Here is an 18,268-nt window from a genome sequence, read left to right as displayed (position 1 = left end):
AACGCAAAACTTTATGCAAAAACACTCAGGAGGCTGAAGGTCAGGAGAAGAACGAGAAGTTTTAACAAATAATGGAGGAAAAAAACATCAGATTCAAATTTAACTCAAATTTCATCCAAACATAAAAGAGAAAATCAGATTGTTTCCTTTGTTTAAGGATCAGAAACTTTAAATCACATTTAGATTTAGAGCTGAACCATTTTTCACCTCATTTGGCTGAAATTCAACCAGAATCAAACCGAGAACATCAGATTCCTGCTGGTTCCTGCTGGTTCCTGCTGGTTCCTTTTGGTTCCTGCTGGTTCCTGCTGGTTCCTTTTGGTTCCTGCTGGTTCCTGCTGGTTCCTTTTGGTTCCTGCTGGTTCCTTTTGGTTCCTGCTGGTTCCTGCTGGTTCCTTTTGGTTCCTGCTGGTTCCTGCTGGTTCCTTTTGGTTCCTGCTGGTTCCTTTTGGTTCCTGCTGGTTCCTTTTGGTTCCTGCTGGTTCCTGCTGGTTCCTTTTGGTTCCTGCTGGTTCCTGCTGGTTCCTGTTGGTTCCTGCTGGTTCCTTTTGGTTCCTGCTGGTTCCTTTTGGTTCCTGCTGGTTCCTTTTGGTTCCTGCTGGTTCCTGCTGGTTCCTGTTGGTTCCTGCTGGTTCCTTTTGGTTCCTGCTGGTTCCTGCTGGTTCCTGTTGGTTCCTGCTGGTTCCTTTTGGTTCCTGCTGGTTCCTGCTGGTTCCTTTTGGTTCCTGCTGGTTCCTTTTGGTTCCTGCTGGTTCCTTTTGGTTCCTGCTGGTTCCTTTTGGTTCCTGCTGGTTCCTTTTGGTTCCTGCTGGTTCCTGCTGGTCTTTGTCTCTTGGCTGAATTTGAATGAATCGTTAGTATTTTCTCTCTTTGCATCCAGGATCGACTGTCAGCATCTTGTAACCAAATGGATTCTGATTAATGTCGGTTTTTACATGTTCATGTCCGATTAAAGAGGACAGGCTGGACAGGCTGGACAGGCTGGACAGACGTGGGACGATTTAAAAAGGACGGATCGTTTTGACGCTTCGCTCTTCAGGACCAAAACTCTCCTTGTTCAGGTTTGTATGTTTTTGGATTCTGTTAAGTTTAGTTTATTGTCATACATGTTTACAAAGGTTTGTTATTAAAGAGTAATTACATGAAACGATGTTAATTTTCATATGAAAATAAAAGTTCATTTTATTTACGCAGAATTACAGCAATTTTTAACACAAAGCAAAACTTTTCAACTTTTTTTCCAGAAACATTTAGATTTTTAAAATTACATTTACTAATAAATCTACTGTATAGCATCAGATTAATAAATGGTTATAATGTAAATAGTTTTTATTTCATCTTTTTGTGTCTCTATTGAGCTGTTTATAGCATTTGTTGGATTTTGTTATTTGATGCAAAAATGTATTCAGAAAGTTAAACAAGTGATAAAAAATACAAGTTAATCCAGAAAACAGAAAAAAGTTTCAGGACTTCAGCAGCTAAACATTTAGTTTGATATTTTTAGTTTATTTGACTCTAATCTGATTCCAGCAGATTTTCTACAAACTGCAGATTTACTGAATTACCTTCAGCTTCTGTTTTTTACTGTCAATATTTGCCATATTTTCCATGTGCAGCTCTCAGTCATGATGAACGTTGGATTCTCCCTCCTGATGATCGCAGGTCTGTTATTTTATGCTCCATATTTTCTATTAATATTAACAGACAAACTTTCTGCACATGAATTAAAAACTGATCAATTTATGTTACATTAAATAATCTGGGGAATTCTTATCTGATGCAATATCTGGTTCATTCATTAAACCATTTATTCATTTGTTTCTATGATTATTGCCACTTTTTGTCCTCCTTATGTTTAGATCTCTTGAGAGTTTTGGACAAAAAAAGAACAAGAAACAAAGAAACTGCAGAAAAACGGTTGTTTAGTTTTCCTGCTGCAGATCTAAAATGTACAGATTACTTCAGGTTCTGTCTCATCTGTTAATCTCCATCAGAACCTGATTTCAGTGCATGTGGGACCCATACGGGTTCTGATCATGCTGGTCGGACTCCATCAGCTGCATCGTCTCCTTTCTGTGCCTCTAATTTAATCTGAACTTTATTAAATGTTTTGGAAAAGTTGAGTTCCTGAAAAACTTTCCAGAGTTTCAGGAACTGCTGATCATTCATGGAGCGTCTTTAGAAATGTGGACGCTGCTGACATTAGCATTAGCTGCAGCTAATTAGCATTAGCTGCTAATGTCTAGCATAGAGATGCTGTTTTAGGCTTTTTCCGGCGTCCAATCAGATCATTTATTAGCAGAAGTTAACGAGAGAAGAGAAGCAGCTTCTCATCAGATTCATGGAGTAGAAACAGAAGTTTTAAAAAGCTGCTGACTGCCGAGTTAAATTCATCTAAATAAACGTGTTAAAGTCCCGGCCGTGAATCCCTGATCCAAACCGATCCTGGTTCTGTTCAGTCTCTCCTGAAGTTGCTGGTTGCTCGTTGCTGTAGTTTCCACCTTCCTCCCTCAGGCCTCCTGGCCGTCTCTGCTCTGCAGGCGGATCAAACCATCCGGCAGTTCCGTTACGTTGGCCTGGCGAAGAACTGGAGCGACGCCCAGACCTACTGCCGGGACAGGTTCTCCGACCTGGCCTCCATCCTGAACGCCGCCAACGGCACCAAGGCCCGGCAGGCGGCAGGGACCTCCCAGGTCTGGATCGGACTCTTTAACGGCACCTGGAAGTGGTCCCAGGATGAGAACCAGTTTCCCCCCAGCAGAAGCGGCTCCATGTTCACCATGTGGAGCTTCAACGAGCCGCAGGACCGGAAATGCACGTTGCTCAGTAAAAGCGGGTACTGGTCGGCCAAGGACTGTGGAGACCTGAACGAGTTTTTATGTTATGATGGTGAGTCCTGATGAAGATTCATCCTCATCTGTTTGTAGCGACGGGTTCCTGTAAAATCAGCAGTTTATCGTCTGGATGATCATTTTAAACCTCATCGTTCACTGAAATCACTTCTCTTTGAGAGAACATGAAGAGTCCGTTTACATTTTGACATTTTGCCCTTAATATGCTTTATTTTTATTTATATAATATTTCTCATATAAAGTGAATATTGTAGTTAATCCTGGGTCCCTTTCATGAAGTACAGAACATTTTATCAGGAGTTTTAAAGTTTTCTTTCTGTTCTGATATGAACTTTATGAAGGAATCACTTCAGTCTCTCCTGATTTCCTCCCATGATCGTCTGAACTTGCGTCACTCTGAGCAGGGAAAACACTTGGGTAGTAACTAGTTACATTTACTTCTACTCTTATTTGAGTAAATTTTTTTGGATTCTTCACTGAATGAAAAACAAACATGTTTTAACCAAACATTTTACTTTTACTGCAGTACAAGTTTTTGGGTAGATGCTCCTAAATTAAAGAGAATAAAAATGTGTTTAGTTTTGGTTGCGCTGCTTGTTTCAGGTTCCTCTGACAGCAACGTCCTGGTGAAGCAGAAGATGAGCTGGTCTGATGCTCAGGCTTACTGCAGGGGAACGCACACAGACCTGACCACCATCAGAGATGTCGCCAAGAGCTTCTGGATGACCACCCTCCTGCCTGACTCCACTTTCAACTTACAGACCCTCAGCATGAGCCCCCTAGCGGTGGCCTGGATCGGTCTGCACCGGTCCGACTGGGCGTGGTCCGACGGCAGCAGCGCCTCCTACTGGCCCTGGGCCACCCAGGGCGCTACAGAGCAGACCAACTGTGTGACGATGGACTCCTCCAGCGGCAGCTGGTTCCAGCAGTCCTGCAGCGACAGATTCAGCTTCCTCTGCAGCGCCGGTGAGTTTCTTCCCCGGCGGCTCTGCAGGATCCCGCCCGCAGGGCTGATCGTCCGTTCCTGCGTTTCTCTGCAGACGTCGTTCCGTCAGCGGCCAGGGCGCTGAAGATTCGTCTGGAGGCCGGAAATGCAGACCTGAACGACGCCGCCGTGCAGGAATCCATCCTGCAGCAGGTCAGGGGTTCACAAACGGTTCCAAAAGTGTGCAAAGAAATGTCAACTTTTAGAATGTTTTCATTCACTATTCAATAATTACTACATCCATTTAGCATAAATGCTGCCTCAGATCTGACTCTAGAGGGCCACAAACTACTGCCAGATAACATTTTTCATCACAACCCCTCTGTTGATAAGAAAATATGTAATACTTTATATTAATTAATATGTCTGTTACAATAAGCAACAGACTAGTTCATTGCATGATAAGTTAAAACAAACTCAATAATTCACATTTGCATGATTTATTTTTCTCTCTGGATGATAAAAGTGTTTTTGTCTCAAAAGCTTCATTTTTTGAAGGACAGTTTTGTTTACAGAGAATTCATAATTCACTTTATTTGTTGTTTCTGTTGTTTTGTTTATTTTGGATATTTAAAATGTCTTAAAGTTCCAGTGCTAAATATTTGTTAAAATTTAAAGTTTATTGGTTTTTGAGAATTTGTTCTTTAATTTTATTGCTGGAAAATAGTATTAAACAACAATATTATCATTTATTATCACAGTAACTTCTGGGGTAATTTATCATCCAGCGAAATGTGTTGCTGCGACAGTTAATCAGATGAAACTCTTCTTTTAATCCCACATTAATCTGGTTTCTGCAGCAGTGTAACGGTCAAACATCTCCATGTGTTGCTAGTTATGCTAACGTCAGGAGCAAAGCAGCTGAATGAATTTGATTGGCAGACAATCAGAAATAACATCCAAAACAATTATTTAAACTTTTTTTTTTAATTATTGAAAAAAAGAAAACAAAAAATTACGAGGAAACATTTAAGATTTAATTTATTATTTTTTGCCTTTTTTTTCCTCTTTCCTCTAACTTTCTGAGCCCCCCACTGCGCCCCCTGGTGGCTCTTACTTTGAAAAGCACTGAGTTATTAATCTTCCTGTTACTGAGAAACTTCCAGCAAAATTCATCTCTGAGTTTAAAACTCCAACTCAGAAAATGTGGATTTTTTTCATAAAATTCAGCGATTCTGCTGTTTATTTTCCTCCTGTTTGTTAAACTGTTTATTTCCAGCTGAGGACGAAGATGGAGGAGCAGGGAGTGGCAGAGGAGGTGAAGCTCAGCTGGAGGATTCAACCTGACGGGAAGGTTTTCCACCGGCAGCAGGAGGAAACAGCGCCCCCTGCCTGCGAGGCGGAAACATGCCACTCAGTTTAACACGACCACTAATTAGTTTCTGCTTCTTCTTGTTGGTCTGTGGTGCAACTCTCTGCTAGTCATTGGTTTGCTATTAATGCTAATATTACCAATAATAATATTCATTCACAGGATAAATACTTTGTGATTGTTGGCATCATTTGTTGAAATATGTAAGCAAGTCTTTCATTAAAGCAGGTTAAAAATGTCTAATTTCTCACTTTGTTCACTGTTGAAGCATCTTATGTTATCACATTATCATCCTGTATGAGTGTAAAAACACAACTCAGATTAATCAGATTAATAATCCTTTAATCTTCAGATTAATGACAACATACTGAATATAAAAATATTTTAAAATCGTCACAGTTTTAGATGAATAAATGAGGACCGTCGTCTCCTGGATCTAAAAGTTTCGATCAGTGTGGAGAGAATCGTTTCAACAGATTATTGCTCATTTTATCCGTTAAATCTAGATTATGAAGCATATGGAATTACATGAAGATTAGTGGCAACAAACCTGAGTATAAATGTATCTAATTATGAAGTCAGACAGACGGAGTCCACATTGGTTGCTTGATTACAATAGAGAAATACACAATAAAACAGTAAAAAGACACAAAACCCATTCTAGGCAGTGGCTCCCATCAGTGCCAATAAACAGATTAACTAAGAAGCAATAAAAATACAGGATTACATAAAAAAATATAAATGCGTCACATTTTAATGTAGTTTTTTAAAGAGCAGAAAGTTTGTCTAATTTTGTTCTGCTAAAAAATGTATCATTTTTCAGTCGGTATATGGAGGGTCAAACATGACTAAAATATTTAATAGTATGACATGTAGTAAAATAAAGCTGTTTGGTATAAAATTATACATAATAAAAAAAATTCACAGTTTCAAAACTATTTTATGCTAAAATAAAACTACAAATACATTTTTTGTAGTTTCATTCACTTACAGTTTATAATGAATGTTACTTGTTGATATGAATAAAAGTTTTTCAAAAGTCAATTTACTTTAGCATAAGCAACTAAGGAACAATCAACCATCCATATAGATTAATCTATTATTGATTAATAATAATTCTAATGAAGGAAGTCGTTTGTGGTTTTCTGATCTGTCCCATTTGTTCTTCCATACGTTCAGCTAACTGATCATTAAGCGTTTTCATCAATAATTTGTAAAGAAATCACAATTACTGAATGTGTTAAATTGAACATTGATGTTTTTATGTAATTTTTGTGGACTTTTAATAATCAGTTGTTATTTTTTCATTTCAGAATAAAATGTAGTTTATCAGTTTTAAGGTTTATTGTTGCTGTTAGGATTGCTGCACAGAAAAAATGTTTGATAATCAGGTCTAGATGAAATATTCATGAGTTTCTGGCAAGAATGTGGGATTACTTTGATTTCAGTGACTGAATGTTAATGTCATCATTGGTCCTCCGTACCTTCACAGTAAAGCTCATGAAGAAACAATCTGTAGTTTTGATTTTGTTTTTGTTCTTTTCTGATTTAAGTTCATTTTCCATCTTCTAAAAGTCATGGTTGGTCCTCCGATCGTCACGCCTCTAAAATGGAAACACAAACAATGACTAAATTGTTTTTATTACATCGTCACGTGTCCCTGCGGTCCCGCAGCGCCCCCTCTGGTCAGGCTCGGAAGTGTCACTGCGGCAGGCAGTTGCACTTGACGCCCTTCTCTTTATGTGCGCCGCTGAACTGCTGCGCCGCCTGGTGGTGGATCAGCGTCCAGAAGTGATCGAAGGAGATGTTCTGGTCCTTCTGGACTCCCATCTGGTCCAGAACCCGGTCCAGGCCGTCCTCGCCCTGCGCCGTCTGCACACAGGAAGCAGGAAGTCAGGCAGCACATCTGGAAACACTCAGAGCAGGAAGTGATGTGACGCAAAAACATCCCAAGAATTCATATCCAGGCAGCCCATAAATTCTCCTGCTGGCAAAACTAGTTTGAATCCTTTTCCTTGTAACAATAATAAGTCGATCAGATCCTTGTTTCTGAGGGACGTGAGGGACGTGAAGGAAGTGAAGGACGTGAAGGAAGTGAAGGACGTGAAGGAAGTGAAGGACGTGAGGGACGTGAGGGACGTGAAGGACGTGAGGGACGTGAAGGAGGTGAAGGACGTGAGGGACGTGAAGGAGGTGAAGGACGTGAGGGACGTGAGGGACGTGAAGGACGTGAAGGAAGTGAAGGATGTGAAGGAAGTGAGGGAAGTGAAGGGCGTGAGGGACGTGAAGGAGGTGAAGGAAGTGAGGGACGTGAAGGAGGTGAAGGAAGTGAAGGACGTGAGGGACGTGAGGGACGTGAAGGACGTGAGGGACGTGAAGGAGGTGAAGGACGTGAGGGACGTGAAGGACGTGAGGGACGTGAAGGACGTGAGGGACGTGAAGGACGTGAAGGAAGTGAAGGATGTGAAGGAAGTGAGGGAAGTGAAGGGCGTGAGGGACGTGAAGGAGGTGAAGGAAGTGAGGGACGTGAAGGACGTGAGGGACGTGAAGGACGTGAGGGACGTGAAGGACGTGAAGGAGGTGAAGGAAGTGAGGGACGTGAAGGACGTGAAGGAGGTGAAGGAAGTGAAGGAAGTGAAGGAAGTGAAGGACGTGAGGGACGTGAAGGAGGTGAAGGAGGTGAAGGAAGTGAAGGAGGTGAAGGACGTGAAGGACGTGAAGGAAGTGAAGGACGTGAAGGAAGTGAAGGACTGAGGGACGTGAGGGAAGTGAAGGACGTGAAGGAAGTGAGGGACGTGAGGGACGTGAAGGACGTGAGGGACGTGAGGGACGTGAAGGAAGTGAAGGACGTGAAGGAAGTGAGGGACGTGAAGGACGTGAGGGACGTGAAGGACGTGAGGGACGTGAGGGACGTGAAGGACGTGAAGGAAGTGAAGGACGTGAGGGACGTGAAGGACGTGAGGGACGTGAGGGAAGTGAGGGAAGTGAAGGACGTGAGGGACGTGAAGGAGGTGAAGGAAGTGAAGGACGTGAAGGAAGTGAGGGACGTGAGGGAAGTGAAGGACGTGAGGGACGTGAAGGAGGTGAAGGAAGTGAAGGACGTGAAGGAAGTGAAGGACGTGAGGGAAGTGAGGGAAGTGAAGGACGTGAGGGACGTGAGGGACGTGAGGGACGTGAAGGACGTGAAGGAAGTGAAGGACGTGAAGGAAGTGAAGGACGTGAGGGACGTGAAGGACGTGAGGGACGTGAAGGACGTGAGGGAAGTGAGGGACGTGAGGGACGTGAAGGAGGTGAAGGAAGTGAAGGACGTGAAGGAAGTGAGGGACGTGAAGGACGTGAAGGAAGTGAAGGACGTGAGGGACGTGAAGGAAGTGAAGGACGTGAAGGACGTGAAGGAAGTGAAGGAAGTGAAGGACGTGAAGGAAGTGAGGGACGTGAAGGACGTGAAGGACGTGAAGGAAGTGAAGGATGTGAGGGACGTGAAGGAAGTGAGGGACGTGAAGGACGTGAAGGAAGTGAAGGAAGTGAAGGACGTGAAGGAAGTGAGGGACGTGAGGGACGTGAAGGACGTGAGGGACGTGAGGGACGTGAAGGAAGTGAAGGACGTGAAGGACGTGAAGGACGTGAGGGACGTGAAGGACGTGAGGGACGTGAGGGAAGTGAAGGACGTGAGGGACGTGAAGGACGTGAAGGAAGTGAAGGACGTGAAGGAAGTGAAGGACGTGAGGGAAGTGAAGGATGTGAGGGACGTGAAGGAGGTGAAGGAAGTGAAGGATGTGAGGGACGTGAAGGAGGTGAAGGAAGTGAAGGATGTGAAGGAGGTGAAGGATGTGAGGGACGTGAGGGAAGTGAAGGAAGTGAAGGAGGTGAAGGAAGTGAAGGAATTGAAGGAAGTGAAGGAAGTGAAGGAAGTGAAGGACGTGAAGGAGGTGAAGGAGGTGAAGGAAGTGAAGGAAGTGAAGGAAGTGAAGGAAGTGAAGGACGTGAAGGAGGTGAAGGAAGTGAAGGAGGTGAAGGAAGTGAAGGAAGTGAAGGAAGTGAAGGAAGTGAAGGAGGTGAAGGAAGTGAAGGAGGTGAAGGAAGTGAAGGAAGTGAAGGAAGTGAAGGAGGTGAAGGAGGTGAAGGAAGTGAAGGACGTGAGGGACGTGAAGGAGGTGAAGGAGGTGAAGGAAGTGAAGGAAGTGAAGGACGTGAAGGAGGTGAAGGAAGTGAAGGAGGTGAAGGAAGTGAAGGAAGTGAAGGAAGTGAAGGAAGTGAAGGACGTGAAGGAGGTGAAGGAGGTGAAGGAAGTGAAGGACGTGAGGGACGTGAAGGACGTGAAGGAGGTGAAGGAGGTGAAGGAGGTGAAGGAAGTGAAGGACGTGAGGGACGTGAAGGACGTGAAGGAGGTGAAGGAGGTGAAGGAGGTGAAGGTGGTGAAGGAGGTGAAGGAGGTGAAGGAGGTGAAGGTGGTGAAGGAGGTGAAGGAGGTGAAGGTGGTGAAGGAGGTGAAGGAGGTGAAGGACGTGAAGGAGGTGAAGGAGGTGAAGGACGTGAAGGAGGTGAAGGAGGTGAAGGAGGTGAAGGACGTGAAGGAGGTGAAGGAGGTGAAGGAGGTGAAGGTGGTGAAGGAGGTGAAGGAGGTGAAGGTGGTGAAGGTGGTGAAGGAGGTGAAGGAGGTGAAGGAGGTGAAGGAGGTGAAGGTGGTGAAGGAGGTGAAGGAGGTGAAGGTGGTGAAGGTGGTGAAGGAGGTGAAGGAGGTGAAGGACGTGAAGGAGGTGAAGGAGGTGAATGACGTGAAGGAGGTGAAGGAGGTGAAGGACGTGAAGGAGGTGAAGGTGGTGAAGGTGGTGAAGGAGGTGAAGGAGGTGAAGGACGTGAAGGAGGTGAAGGAGGTGAAGGACGTGAAGGACGTGAAGGAGGTGAAGGAGGTGAAGGTGGTGAAGGTGGTGAAGGAGGTGAAGGAGGTGAAGGACGTGAAGGAGGTGAAGGAGGTGAAGGACGTGAAGGAGGTGAAGGAGGTGAAGGAGGTGAAGGTGGGTGAAGGAGGTGAAGGACGTGAAGGAGGTGAAGGAGGTGAAGGTGGTGAAGGTGGTGAAGGAGGTGAAGGAGGTGAAAGACGTGAAGGAGGTGAAGGAGGTGAAGGACGTGAAGGAGGTGAAGGAGGTGAAGGTGGTGAAGGAGGTGAAGGACGTGAAGGAGGTGAAGGAGGTGAAGGTGGTGAAGGAGGTGAAGGAGGTGAAGGACGTGAAGGAGGTGAAGGAGGTGAAGGACGTGAAGGAGGTGAAGGAGGTGAAGGTGGTGAAGGACGTGAAGGAGGTGAAGGAGGTGAAGGAGGTGAAGGTGGTGAAGGAGGTGAAGGACGTGAAGGAGGTGAAGGAGGTGAAGGTGGTGAAGGAGGTGAAGGACGTGAAGGAGGTGAAGGAGGTGAAGGACGTGAAGGAGGTGAAGGTGGTGAAGGTGGTGAAGGAGGTGAAGGAGGTGAAGGACGTGAAGGAGGTGAAGGAGGTGAAGGACGTGAAGGACGTGAAGGAGGTGAAGGAGGTGAAGGTGGTGAAGGAGGTGAAGGAGGTGAAGGTGGTGAAGGAGGTGAAGGAGGTGAAGGAGGTGAAGGTGGTGAAGGTGGTGAAGGAGGTGAAGGACGTGAAGGAGGTGAAGGAGGTGAAGGACGTGAAGGACGTGAAGGAGGTGAAGGAGGTGAAGGTGGTGAAGGTGGTGAAGGAGGTGAAGGAGGTGAAGGACGTGAAGGACGTGAAGGTGGTGAAGGAGGTGAAGGTGGTGAAGGTGGTGAAGGAGGTGAAGGTGGTGAAGGACGTGAAGGAGGTGAAGGACGTGAAGGAGGTGACCTCTACTGTGGTTGTTCATTATTGGAGTTGCTTTCCTGTGTCCATTGAAACGTATCTGGCTGCTCCATCATCACTTCCTTCTCTCTAACAAGATAAAGGAAGTTTCTTTTAAACTCATTCACCCCGTTAAAGTCTATTTAAAGAGATTCAGTTCTAACGTTGATGTGAACTGTTCCTTCGGTGTCGTTCGCCCAGAACCGGTCACTCATCGGTTCTGGTTGTCCCTCATTCTAAAATATTTTGGCAACATTTTTGTAACTTTGTTGATTCCAAACTTTCTGCAGGTTTTCAGTTATTTTGGGAAAATGTCTAATTTGGATTTCAACAAAATGGAGGAATGAATGTAAAGAGTCTCCTTATCAATTTACTAATTATTATGGCTGAATTTCACCTACATAAATGCACATTTTTGAAGAAAAAAACAATTTTTTTAGTTTTTTTGATCGAACTTAAACATTATTTATCAACAATTTAATCCTCCACTAATCAAAAAGCAGAATCAATAATACCGGCTTTTAATCAACTTGGAAATTTGGATTATCTGTTATTTTAATGCACTGTGACATCTGGCACACATGTCACAGTTTGTGCTATTTCCTTTATACATATTTATATAGTTTTGTTCACAGTACAATTGTATTGTTGTTTATTATAATAAATAAAGTGTATATAAAAATAAAAAATAAAGATCCAGGCAGCGAAGAGGCGGGAGCGGAGCTACAGCGCCCCCTGCAGACAGCAGGACGAACTGATGTCAGAGTTCAAACTGTTAGTTTATCTGCAGATTGAAACTGAGCTAAAAAACTTCATGGATACACACGACTGAAATTAAAGGAAAATTCCGGAAATGTCAGCATAAATGATAGCAATTATAAATATTAATTATCTTCTTCCTGGTTTTATTTTTCTTCCCTCTAAATGACAAAAATAACTAATAATTATTACTATTGTTATTCTTGCTTATCTAGATTTTTAAATGTTTTTATTGTTTTTTCATTTTTACAAACTGTAAGTTGCGTCATCGCAATTATGGCAACAAAACTAGGACATTTTTAAGAGTCTCGTACTAAATAATGAAATAATCAACATAATAAATTAAGTATTTAATTTAGAAAACGATTAGTTTCCTTTACATTTAATAGAATTTAAATAATTTTTTAAATAAAAACTATAAATTATTTAAACAAAAACAAAACAACGACAACTGAGGGTTTGGGGCCGTGAGCGAGGCTTGCTCTGATTGGACGATGCTGTGTGACGTCATCGGTACCTTGGCGAGGAGCGGCATCTGTTTGGAGATGAAGGTCTGGAACTGGGTGGTGTTCATGGTGGGGGCGTCATCCGCCGCCCGGTGGAACTCCGTCACCATGGTGTTGATGGCCAGCTCCAGCTCCGAGTACTGAGCAGCAACAGATTACGATCAATAATCAATAAATCACTGATCACAGCATAAAAAAAGCTCAAATGTTCACAAATAAACTACCAGTTCACAGAGCTTTGATCAGAGTGTCAATACTTGTTGATTGATAATCTGCTACTATAAACGGCGATTTGGCGCCATACAGTGGATGAAGTGCGAACTACATGCAATAAACTCAGTAAATAATCCTAATCACTGGATAGATTCTGCAATAAAAATATATATTTGGGCTAATCACTGTTTGCTACATCTGATATATTAAAATACACAACATGTGACCAAAATTCTGTAAGTTATTTCCAATTTAATTTGCCAAGTTTTAGCAACATTTGGCAACTAAAGAATGGAAATGAGTAAAACAAAGAAGCCAAGTGTATAACTGCAGAAGGAAAGTCTGTGCATCTACTTTGATTAATCAAAAGATGACTTCAGATTATAAAAGATAATATAAAAATATTGACTAATTAATTATTTACACAATTATTTAGCAAGACATTTTTTCTATTGTAGAACGAGGCTAAAACCTCCTATGGTAAAAGCATATTTCAGTATTTTTGCTTTATTTTTAATAATGCATAGTGGAAATCAGTGTTTAAAATATATGTTTAAATTGAATTTGTAAAATTGATTTTCTGTTGTAACAAGAAGCCTGGTGATTAGCTAATAACTAGCTGTATTTTAAATAGTTAAATGATTAAAAATAAAGAAGAATGGTTCCTCAAAAACTTTTTCACTCAACTTTAAAGTCTAATTTGAGCATCTATAAAAACATCTTCCTTTTTCTCTGTTTATTATTTTTATTGAGCTTCAAAAGAAGAAGAAATATTTAGATTAAATCCGGTTTTCTTTTTCATAAATCATGTTTTCTGTCACCAGCAGAATTTTAAATCCAGAATCCGTGACGCGTTTCTGATGGACTGAACATGAAACTGTGAGTTAAAGCGAACTTCAGGATTCCCAAAGGAAACTGGAATCTCTGGAATTCCCACGTTTCCGCTTCACATCCACCAGGAAAGACGGGAAGTTTTACGGGAACAATCCGCAGGTTGGGTTTGTTTCATCTCTGCTGTTTTTATCTGGAAACCTCAGAGACGCACGCTGCACTTTTATTTGCTTTCCTTCAGAGTGTGAAGAGCCAATCATCAACCTGACAGGTGAGACTTTATGGAGCCAAACCAACAGAACCAGGTTTCCTTTTCTCCAGAACCTTCAGTCGGGTTCTGGCCTCTGTGTGTTTGGGCTGAAACAGCTGAATGAGATCAGCCGCGTGTTTCTGAGAACAGGGCGTCGGTCGGCTGCAGACGACCTCAGAGGATCTGCAGAACATTCCAGGCTGCCTGCACGATCCGAGCTCATATCTGAAAATATTCAGACAACCAGTCTGGCTCTCTGCACAGAAACTGCACAGATTCTCTGAACTGTTTTGGGTTTCCAACCTGAAAAGATCCGTTCAGCCAGCAGAACCCAAAGCTGCGGTTCTGCCACGAATCAAAAACCCAAAGAGGCAACAAAATCAATTTCTTGTAGCAGAAAAACTGTATAAATACGTCCCAAAGGGAAGAGTATCCACAACCTGAACTCCAGCAACAGTAGAAATACTTCAACATATTTCTACTCAAGTAAAACTAAGAAAGTATTTGGTAAAAAGTTTACTCAAGCATGAACAACTGATCAAGTGAACAATCATTCAACGGTTAAAAATGACCTGATCGGACAGATCAAATTGTACAATTAAGCGGAGATTTTGGTATTTTAAGGACAAATATGATAATAATTTATGTAAATAACAAAAAATAACAAAATCAGGCAAAATAAATTGTTTCTAAATCAGTTTCTTTCAGTAAAAAACTGATGAAACTTTAATAGAAACTCCAGGTGTGTGTCTGAGTCTGGTGGATTTCATGTTTATTTTTCATTCAGGGGTAGAAAATACAGACATGTTACTGAAGAAAGAGTAAAAATACTTCATGATAAAATTAAAAATACAGTGTAGTAAAGAAACTCCTAAAAGTACATTTATCAAAAGGTAGAAGTAATTCAGTGAGTGTAACATGTGTTACATGCTCACACTTTGCTTCCGCCTCCTGATTGTTTATTTTTGTTTTTATTGTTGGCACCTTTGACGGTTCACTGGTGGGCGGGGCTCAGCCAGCCCAGGTGTGTTACCTGGGCTGGTGGCGCACCTGAGTGATGCGTGATGGTGGCGTTACGAAGCTGCCGCAGCTGCGGAGTTTTGGGCGAATAAAAATGAATTAAAAATACGGTGCGGGAAGGAGGAAAGGAGCACCTTCACCTCGGGACGGATCCACCCAGAGGGGAGCGTCGGAAGTTTTGGCCGGGATGAAGTTTGTTTTTGTTTGGATTTGTTTTGGGAAAACCGGCTGGACGCTAAAGCATTTTAGCACCGGGGAGCTACACGCCTGCCAAGATCAACCACCGACGAAATCACCAGAGGTGCGGTTTTTAGGAAAAGAGAAAAACTATATGTAAGAGCCTTATGATTGAAATAAGCAATTACTGATGTGGCAGGAGCACACGGCTTTGACACTTGGGTGGTGGGAGTGTCGAGGTGGGCGTGGCTGTCACTAAGGTATGAATGGGAGCCATACTGGCGCGCTGGTTTGTATGTATGAGGAAGCGCGTGCGCCGGTGGTGGTCATAATTTCTGTTGACCGTGTTGTAATGTTGCTTATTGTTGGCACCATTGTATGGTTTAGCCTGGTCAGTATGTGTCAGTCCTTGTAAAGGCTGAAGTATGGCTGTGAAAGTGGAATAAATTGATGATTGCAACAACATGAAGCGGCTTGAAGCGTCGCGTCAGACAGTTTGAAATTCACCGCGTTAACCCAGAGCGGCCTCTACAACACCGCTAGTTTACCGCACATTTACTAGATATATTTAAAGATAGACAAAACAAAACAATTAAACGGAGCGGCTGATGAATGAGGGGTCACCCTCTGATCGGACATAAGGTCAGGCCCCCGCCACACTGTTCAGTCAGGTGCCCAGTTTGTTCCTTTTTGTGTAAATCATTATCGCACTAATTGTTGCGGCCCCTTCTCTCCCGTAATCAGCATTAAAATAAAATGAATAAGAACGAGCCAGGGTAGCGGGACGGAACCAGTTACTACTCAACTCTCTTAACGGCCATATCTTAAATTTCTTTACAAATTGTGACATTTTTGGCCTAAACTGTAACTAAAGCCCAAATCAACTTTTTGCTGATAAACCTTTTAAATAAGTTATTTATTTTTTATTTCTGTGCAAATTTTCATGTTTTTTGTGCATTTGTTTAATTCTGCAATATTTTAGCCTAAGATCATCTCAGTGCTGCCCTCTTTGGTGGAACAGTGGTACTGCAGCTGGATTTTCCTGTTGGTTCCTGATTGGTCGATGTTTACGTCACTCAGCCTCCATTTCGGCATAAAGTCTCCAAAATAATAAATCACACGTTCATGAAATAATCGTTTTGATTTATCGCAGTTCTCTTTGAGAAAACGTGGCTAGATTTGCTGCTGGCTTTTTCACTATAGAAGGTTTTTTATTTGTTTGTTTGTTTTGTTGTTGTTGGTTTTTTTTAGGTAAAACAGAAAATTTTTACCTTTCCCTTTTCTGAAAAAAGTAATCATTTTTTTTAAATAATTTTTTTAGATTTGCCGTTTTTCTTTTCTTTGGAAAGTAGGCGTTAGATTTGTTGCTTTTACACACACACACACACACACACACACACACCCACACACACACACACACAGATATATATTTATTATTTATAACCAGGCTGGCCGGTTCTGGTGTCGTTATCAGAGCCAAACGGCTGAAATCATTTTTTATTTTAATTCTGACGGATTCATTTAAAACTTCACACACGGATCAATAATCCAGGTCAGATTATGTCAAAGATCCGAACTGTTCATATCCAGATCGGAACCAGAACCCATGAGTACCAACAGTCTGCAGCAGCAACATATACACACCTGTACCTTGATAAACCTTCAAAATAAAATATTTCAGTTGGATTTAACTTTATTTTTCAGGATAAATTGTTGTTTTTTTTTTATGATTGTTTTTGAACCGTTTTTATTTGCCGCTCTTGAACGCAACTCGTTTCTGTTGGACTCATTTGCATAACGAGGTTCCTAATATGAGCCAATATTCATTAATTTACCGATTAAATTTAAAAATCATGAATCAGAATCAGATCATTACAAATCTTCTCTTACAGCGCTGCCGCTAAAACCTGAAACATTTACAGAAAATCTGCCGCAAACGCCACCGAACCAGAACCATCTGGACCAGAAGCGGTCCAGTCGGATCAGCTGCAGGTCATGGGGTCAAAAGGTCAGGAGGTCTCACCTTGATGGCCATCCGTGCAGCTTCGATCAGCGGCGAAAAGACGCGAAAGAAAAAGGAGCGAAGCGGCGAGGAGAGAAAAGTCCGGAGCGTTTCCTGTTCGGAGCCACGGAGTCCTCCCACTGACACACACACACACACACACTGAGACACACACACACACACACCGAGACACACACACACACTGAGACACACACACACACACGCGCACCCACACACACACACCCACACACAAACACACACACACACACACACCCACACACACACACACACACAGACACACCCACGCACACACGCAGACACACACACACACACACACCGAGGCTTTTATCTGATTTCTCCTGTTTTCGCTCCTCGGCTCTCAGACACACCCAGATCCAACTGGGAGCGGACCAGTCCGAACTGGACCGCTGCTTTGTTTGGTTCTGTTGTTCTCACTGAGGACCTGCAGGGAAAAGTTTTCACACCCTCACAACTGGGAGGTGGGAAAAATCTACGTTTTTACAAATTAATAATAAAAATGATCATTTTAACTGTTTTTTGTTACATCTGGTCAAATAAAACTGAAGTTCAGGGTGTGAATACTTTAGCAAGGCGACATGTATGGAACTAAACTGGGGCCAAAAAGCTTGATCCCTTCAATTTAGAAAAAAGAAAATTGAAAGAAAAAATTGTATATATATATATATATACAGTACAGACCAAAAGTTTGGACACACCTTCTAATTCAATGGGTTTTCTTTATTTTCATGACTATTTATAAGGCAATAAATCCCACTTATTAACCTGACAGGGCAGGTTGACCTATGAAGTGAAACCATTTCAGGTGACTACATCTTGAAGCTCATCAAGAAAATGCAGAGTGTGTGCAAAGCAGTAATCACAGCAAAAGGTTGCTACTTTGAAGAAACTAGAATATAAGGGCTATTTTCAGTTGTTTTACACTTTTTTGTTTAGTGCATATTTCCACATGTTATTCATAGTTTTGATGCCTTCAGTGTGAATCTACAATGTCAATAGTCATGAAAATAAAGGAAACTCATTGAATTAAAAGGTGTGTCCAAACTTTTGGTCTGTACTGTATATATATATATATATATACACACACACAGAAAACTGAAAAATAACATTGAAACCTTGAATATGAATGGCTTTGTATAGAAGACAAATACTGCCACTGGGGAAAGTTACTTTGTTAGAAGATTAAAGTCAGAATCCTGAGAAAAAGCCAGAGTTCTTTTTTTTCTTTCTTCCAGTGTCCCAAATGTTGTTCCATAGTACGGAAGAACATCAGGGCCACTGAAAAAAAAATCATTCTGACTTTAATCTTCTGAAATCAAAAGTAAAAATTCCTTTTTATATTTTTCCAGGTCTCTAATCCTCTTCCATAGATTCAAGCTTTTTTCAGTTTAGAAATTAGTTTGCTCAAAATATATTTTTTGAAACTGAAAGAAGGCGTCCATTTTCCTTCTGAACATGTTGTGCATGTTTCTGTCAGGATTCTACTGGTTTAATTTAACTGGT

General features: G+C 42.1%; 1 protein-coding gene across 1 annotated transcript; it reads left to right on the top strand.

The window, feature by feature from the left end:
• The first annotated feature begins 954 nt into the window (after positions 1-954).
• Positions 955-5,389, top strand: LOC116716885 (macrophage mannose receptor 1-like). Its single transcript, XM_032557849.1, has 6 exons — positions 955-1,061; positions 1,617-1,662; positions 2,515-2,889; positions 3,456-3,818; positions 3,893-3,990; positions 5,057-5,389. Exons 2-6 carry the CDS (start codon positions 1,626-1,628, stop codon positions 5,198-5,200), a joined length of 1,017 nt encoding a protein of 338 aa, XP_032413740.1. The 5' UTR covers positions 955-1,061; positions 1,617-1,625; the 3' UTR covers positions 5,201-5,389.
• The last annotated feature ends 12,879 nt before the right edge of the window (positions 5,390-18,268 follow it).

Source organism: Xiphophorus hellerii, chromosome 3 (assembly GCF_003331165.1).
Source record: "Xiphophorus hellerii strain 12219 chromosome 3, Xiphophorus_hellerii-4.1, whole genome shotgun sequence".
NCBI classification, from domain to species: Eukaryota; Metazoa; Chordata; class Actinopteri; order Cyprinodontiformes; family Poeciliidae; genus Xiphophorus; species Xiphophorus hellerii.
Note: the sequence above shows the minus strand (reverse complement) of the source record. Positions and strands in the feature narration are given on the sequence as shown.

Excerpts from the sequence above, each read along its gene's own strand:
- LOC116716885 (XM_032557849.1), top strand. The coding sequence starts at position 1,626 with ATGATGAACGTTGGATTCTCCCTCCTGATGATCGCAG. Across the intron at positions 1,663-2,514 it reads CTCCCTCCTGATGATCGCAG|GCCTCCTGGCCGTCTCTGCT; the intron begins GTCTGTTATTTT and ends TTCCTCCCTCAG. Across the intron at positions 2,890-3,455 it reads CGAGTTTTTATGTTATGATG|GTTCCTCTGACAGCAACGTC; the intron begins GTGAGTCCTGAT and ends TGCTTGTTTCAG.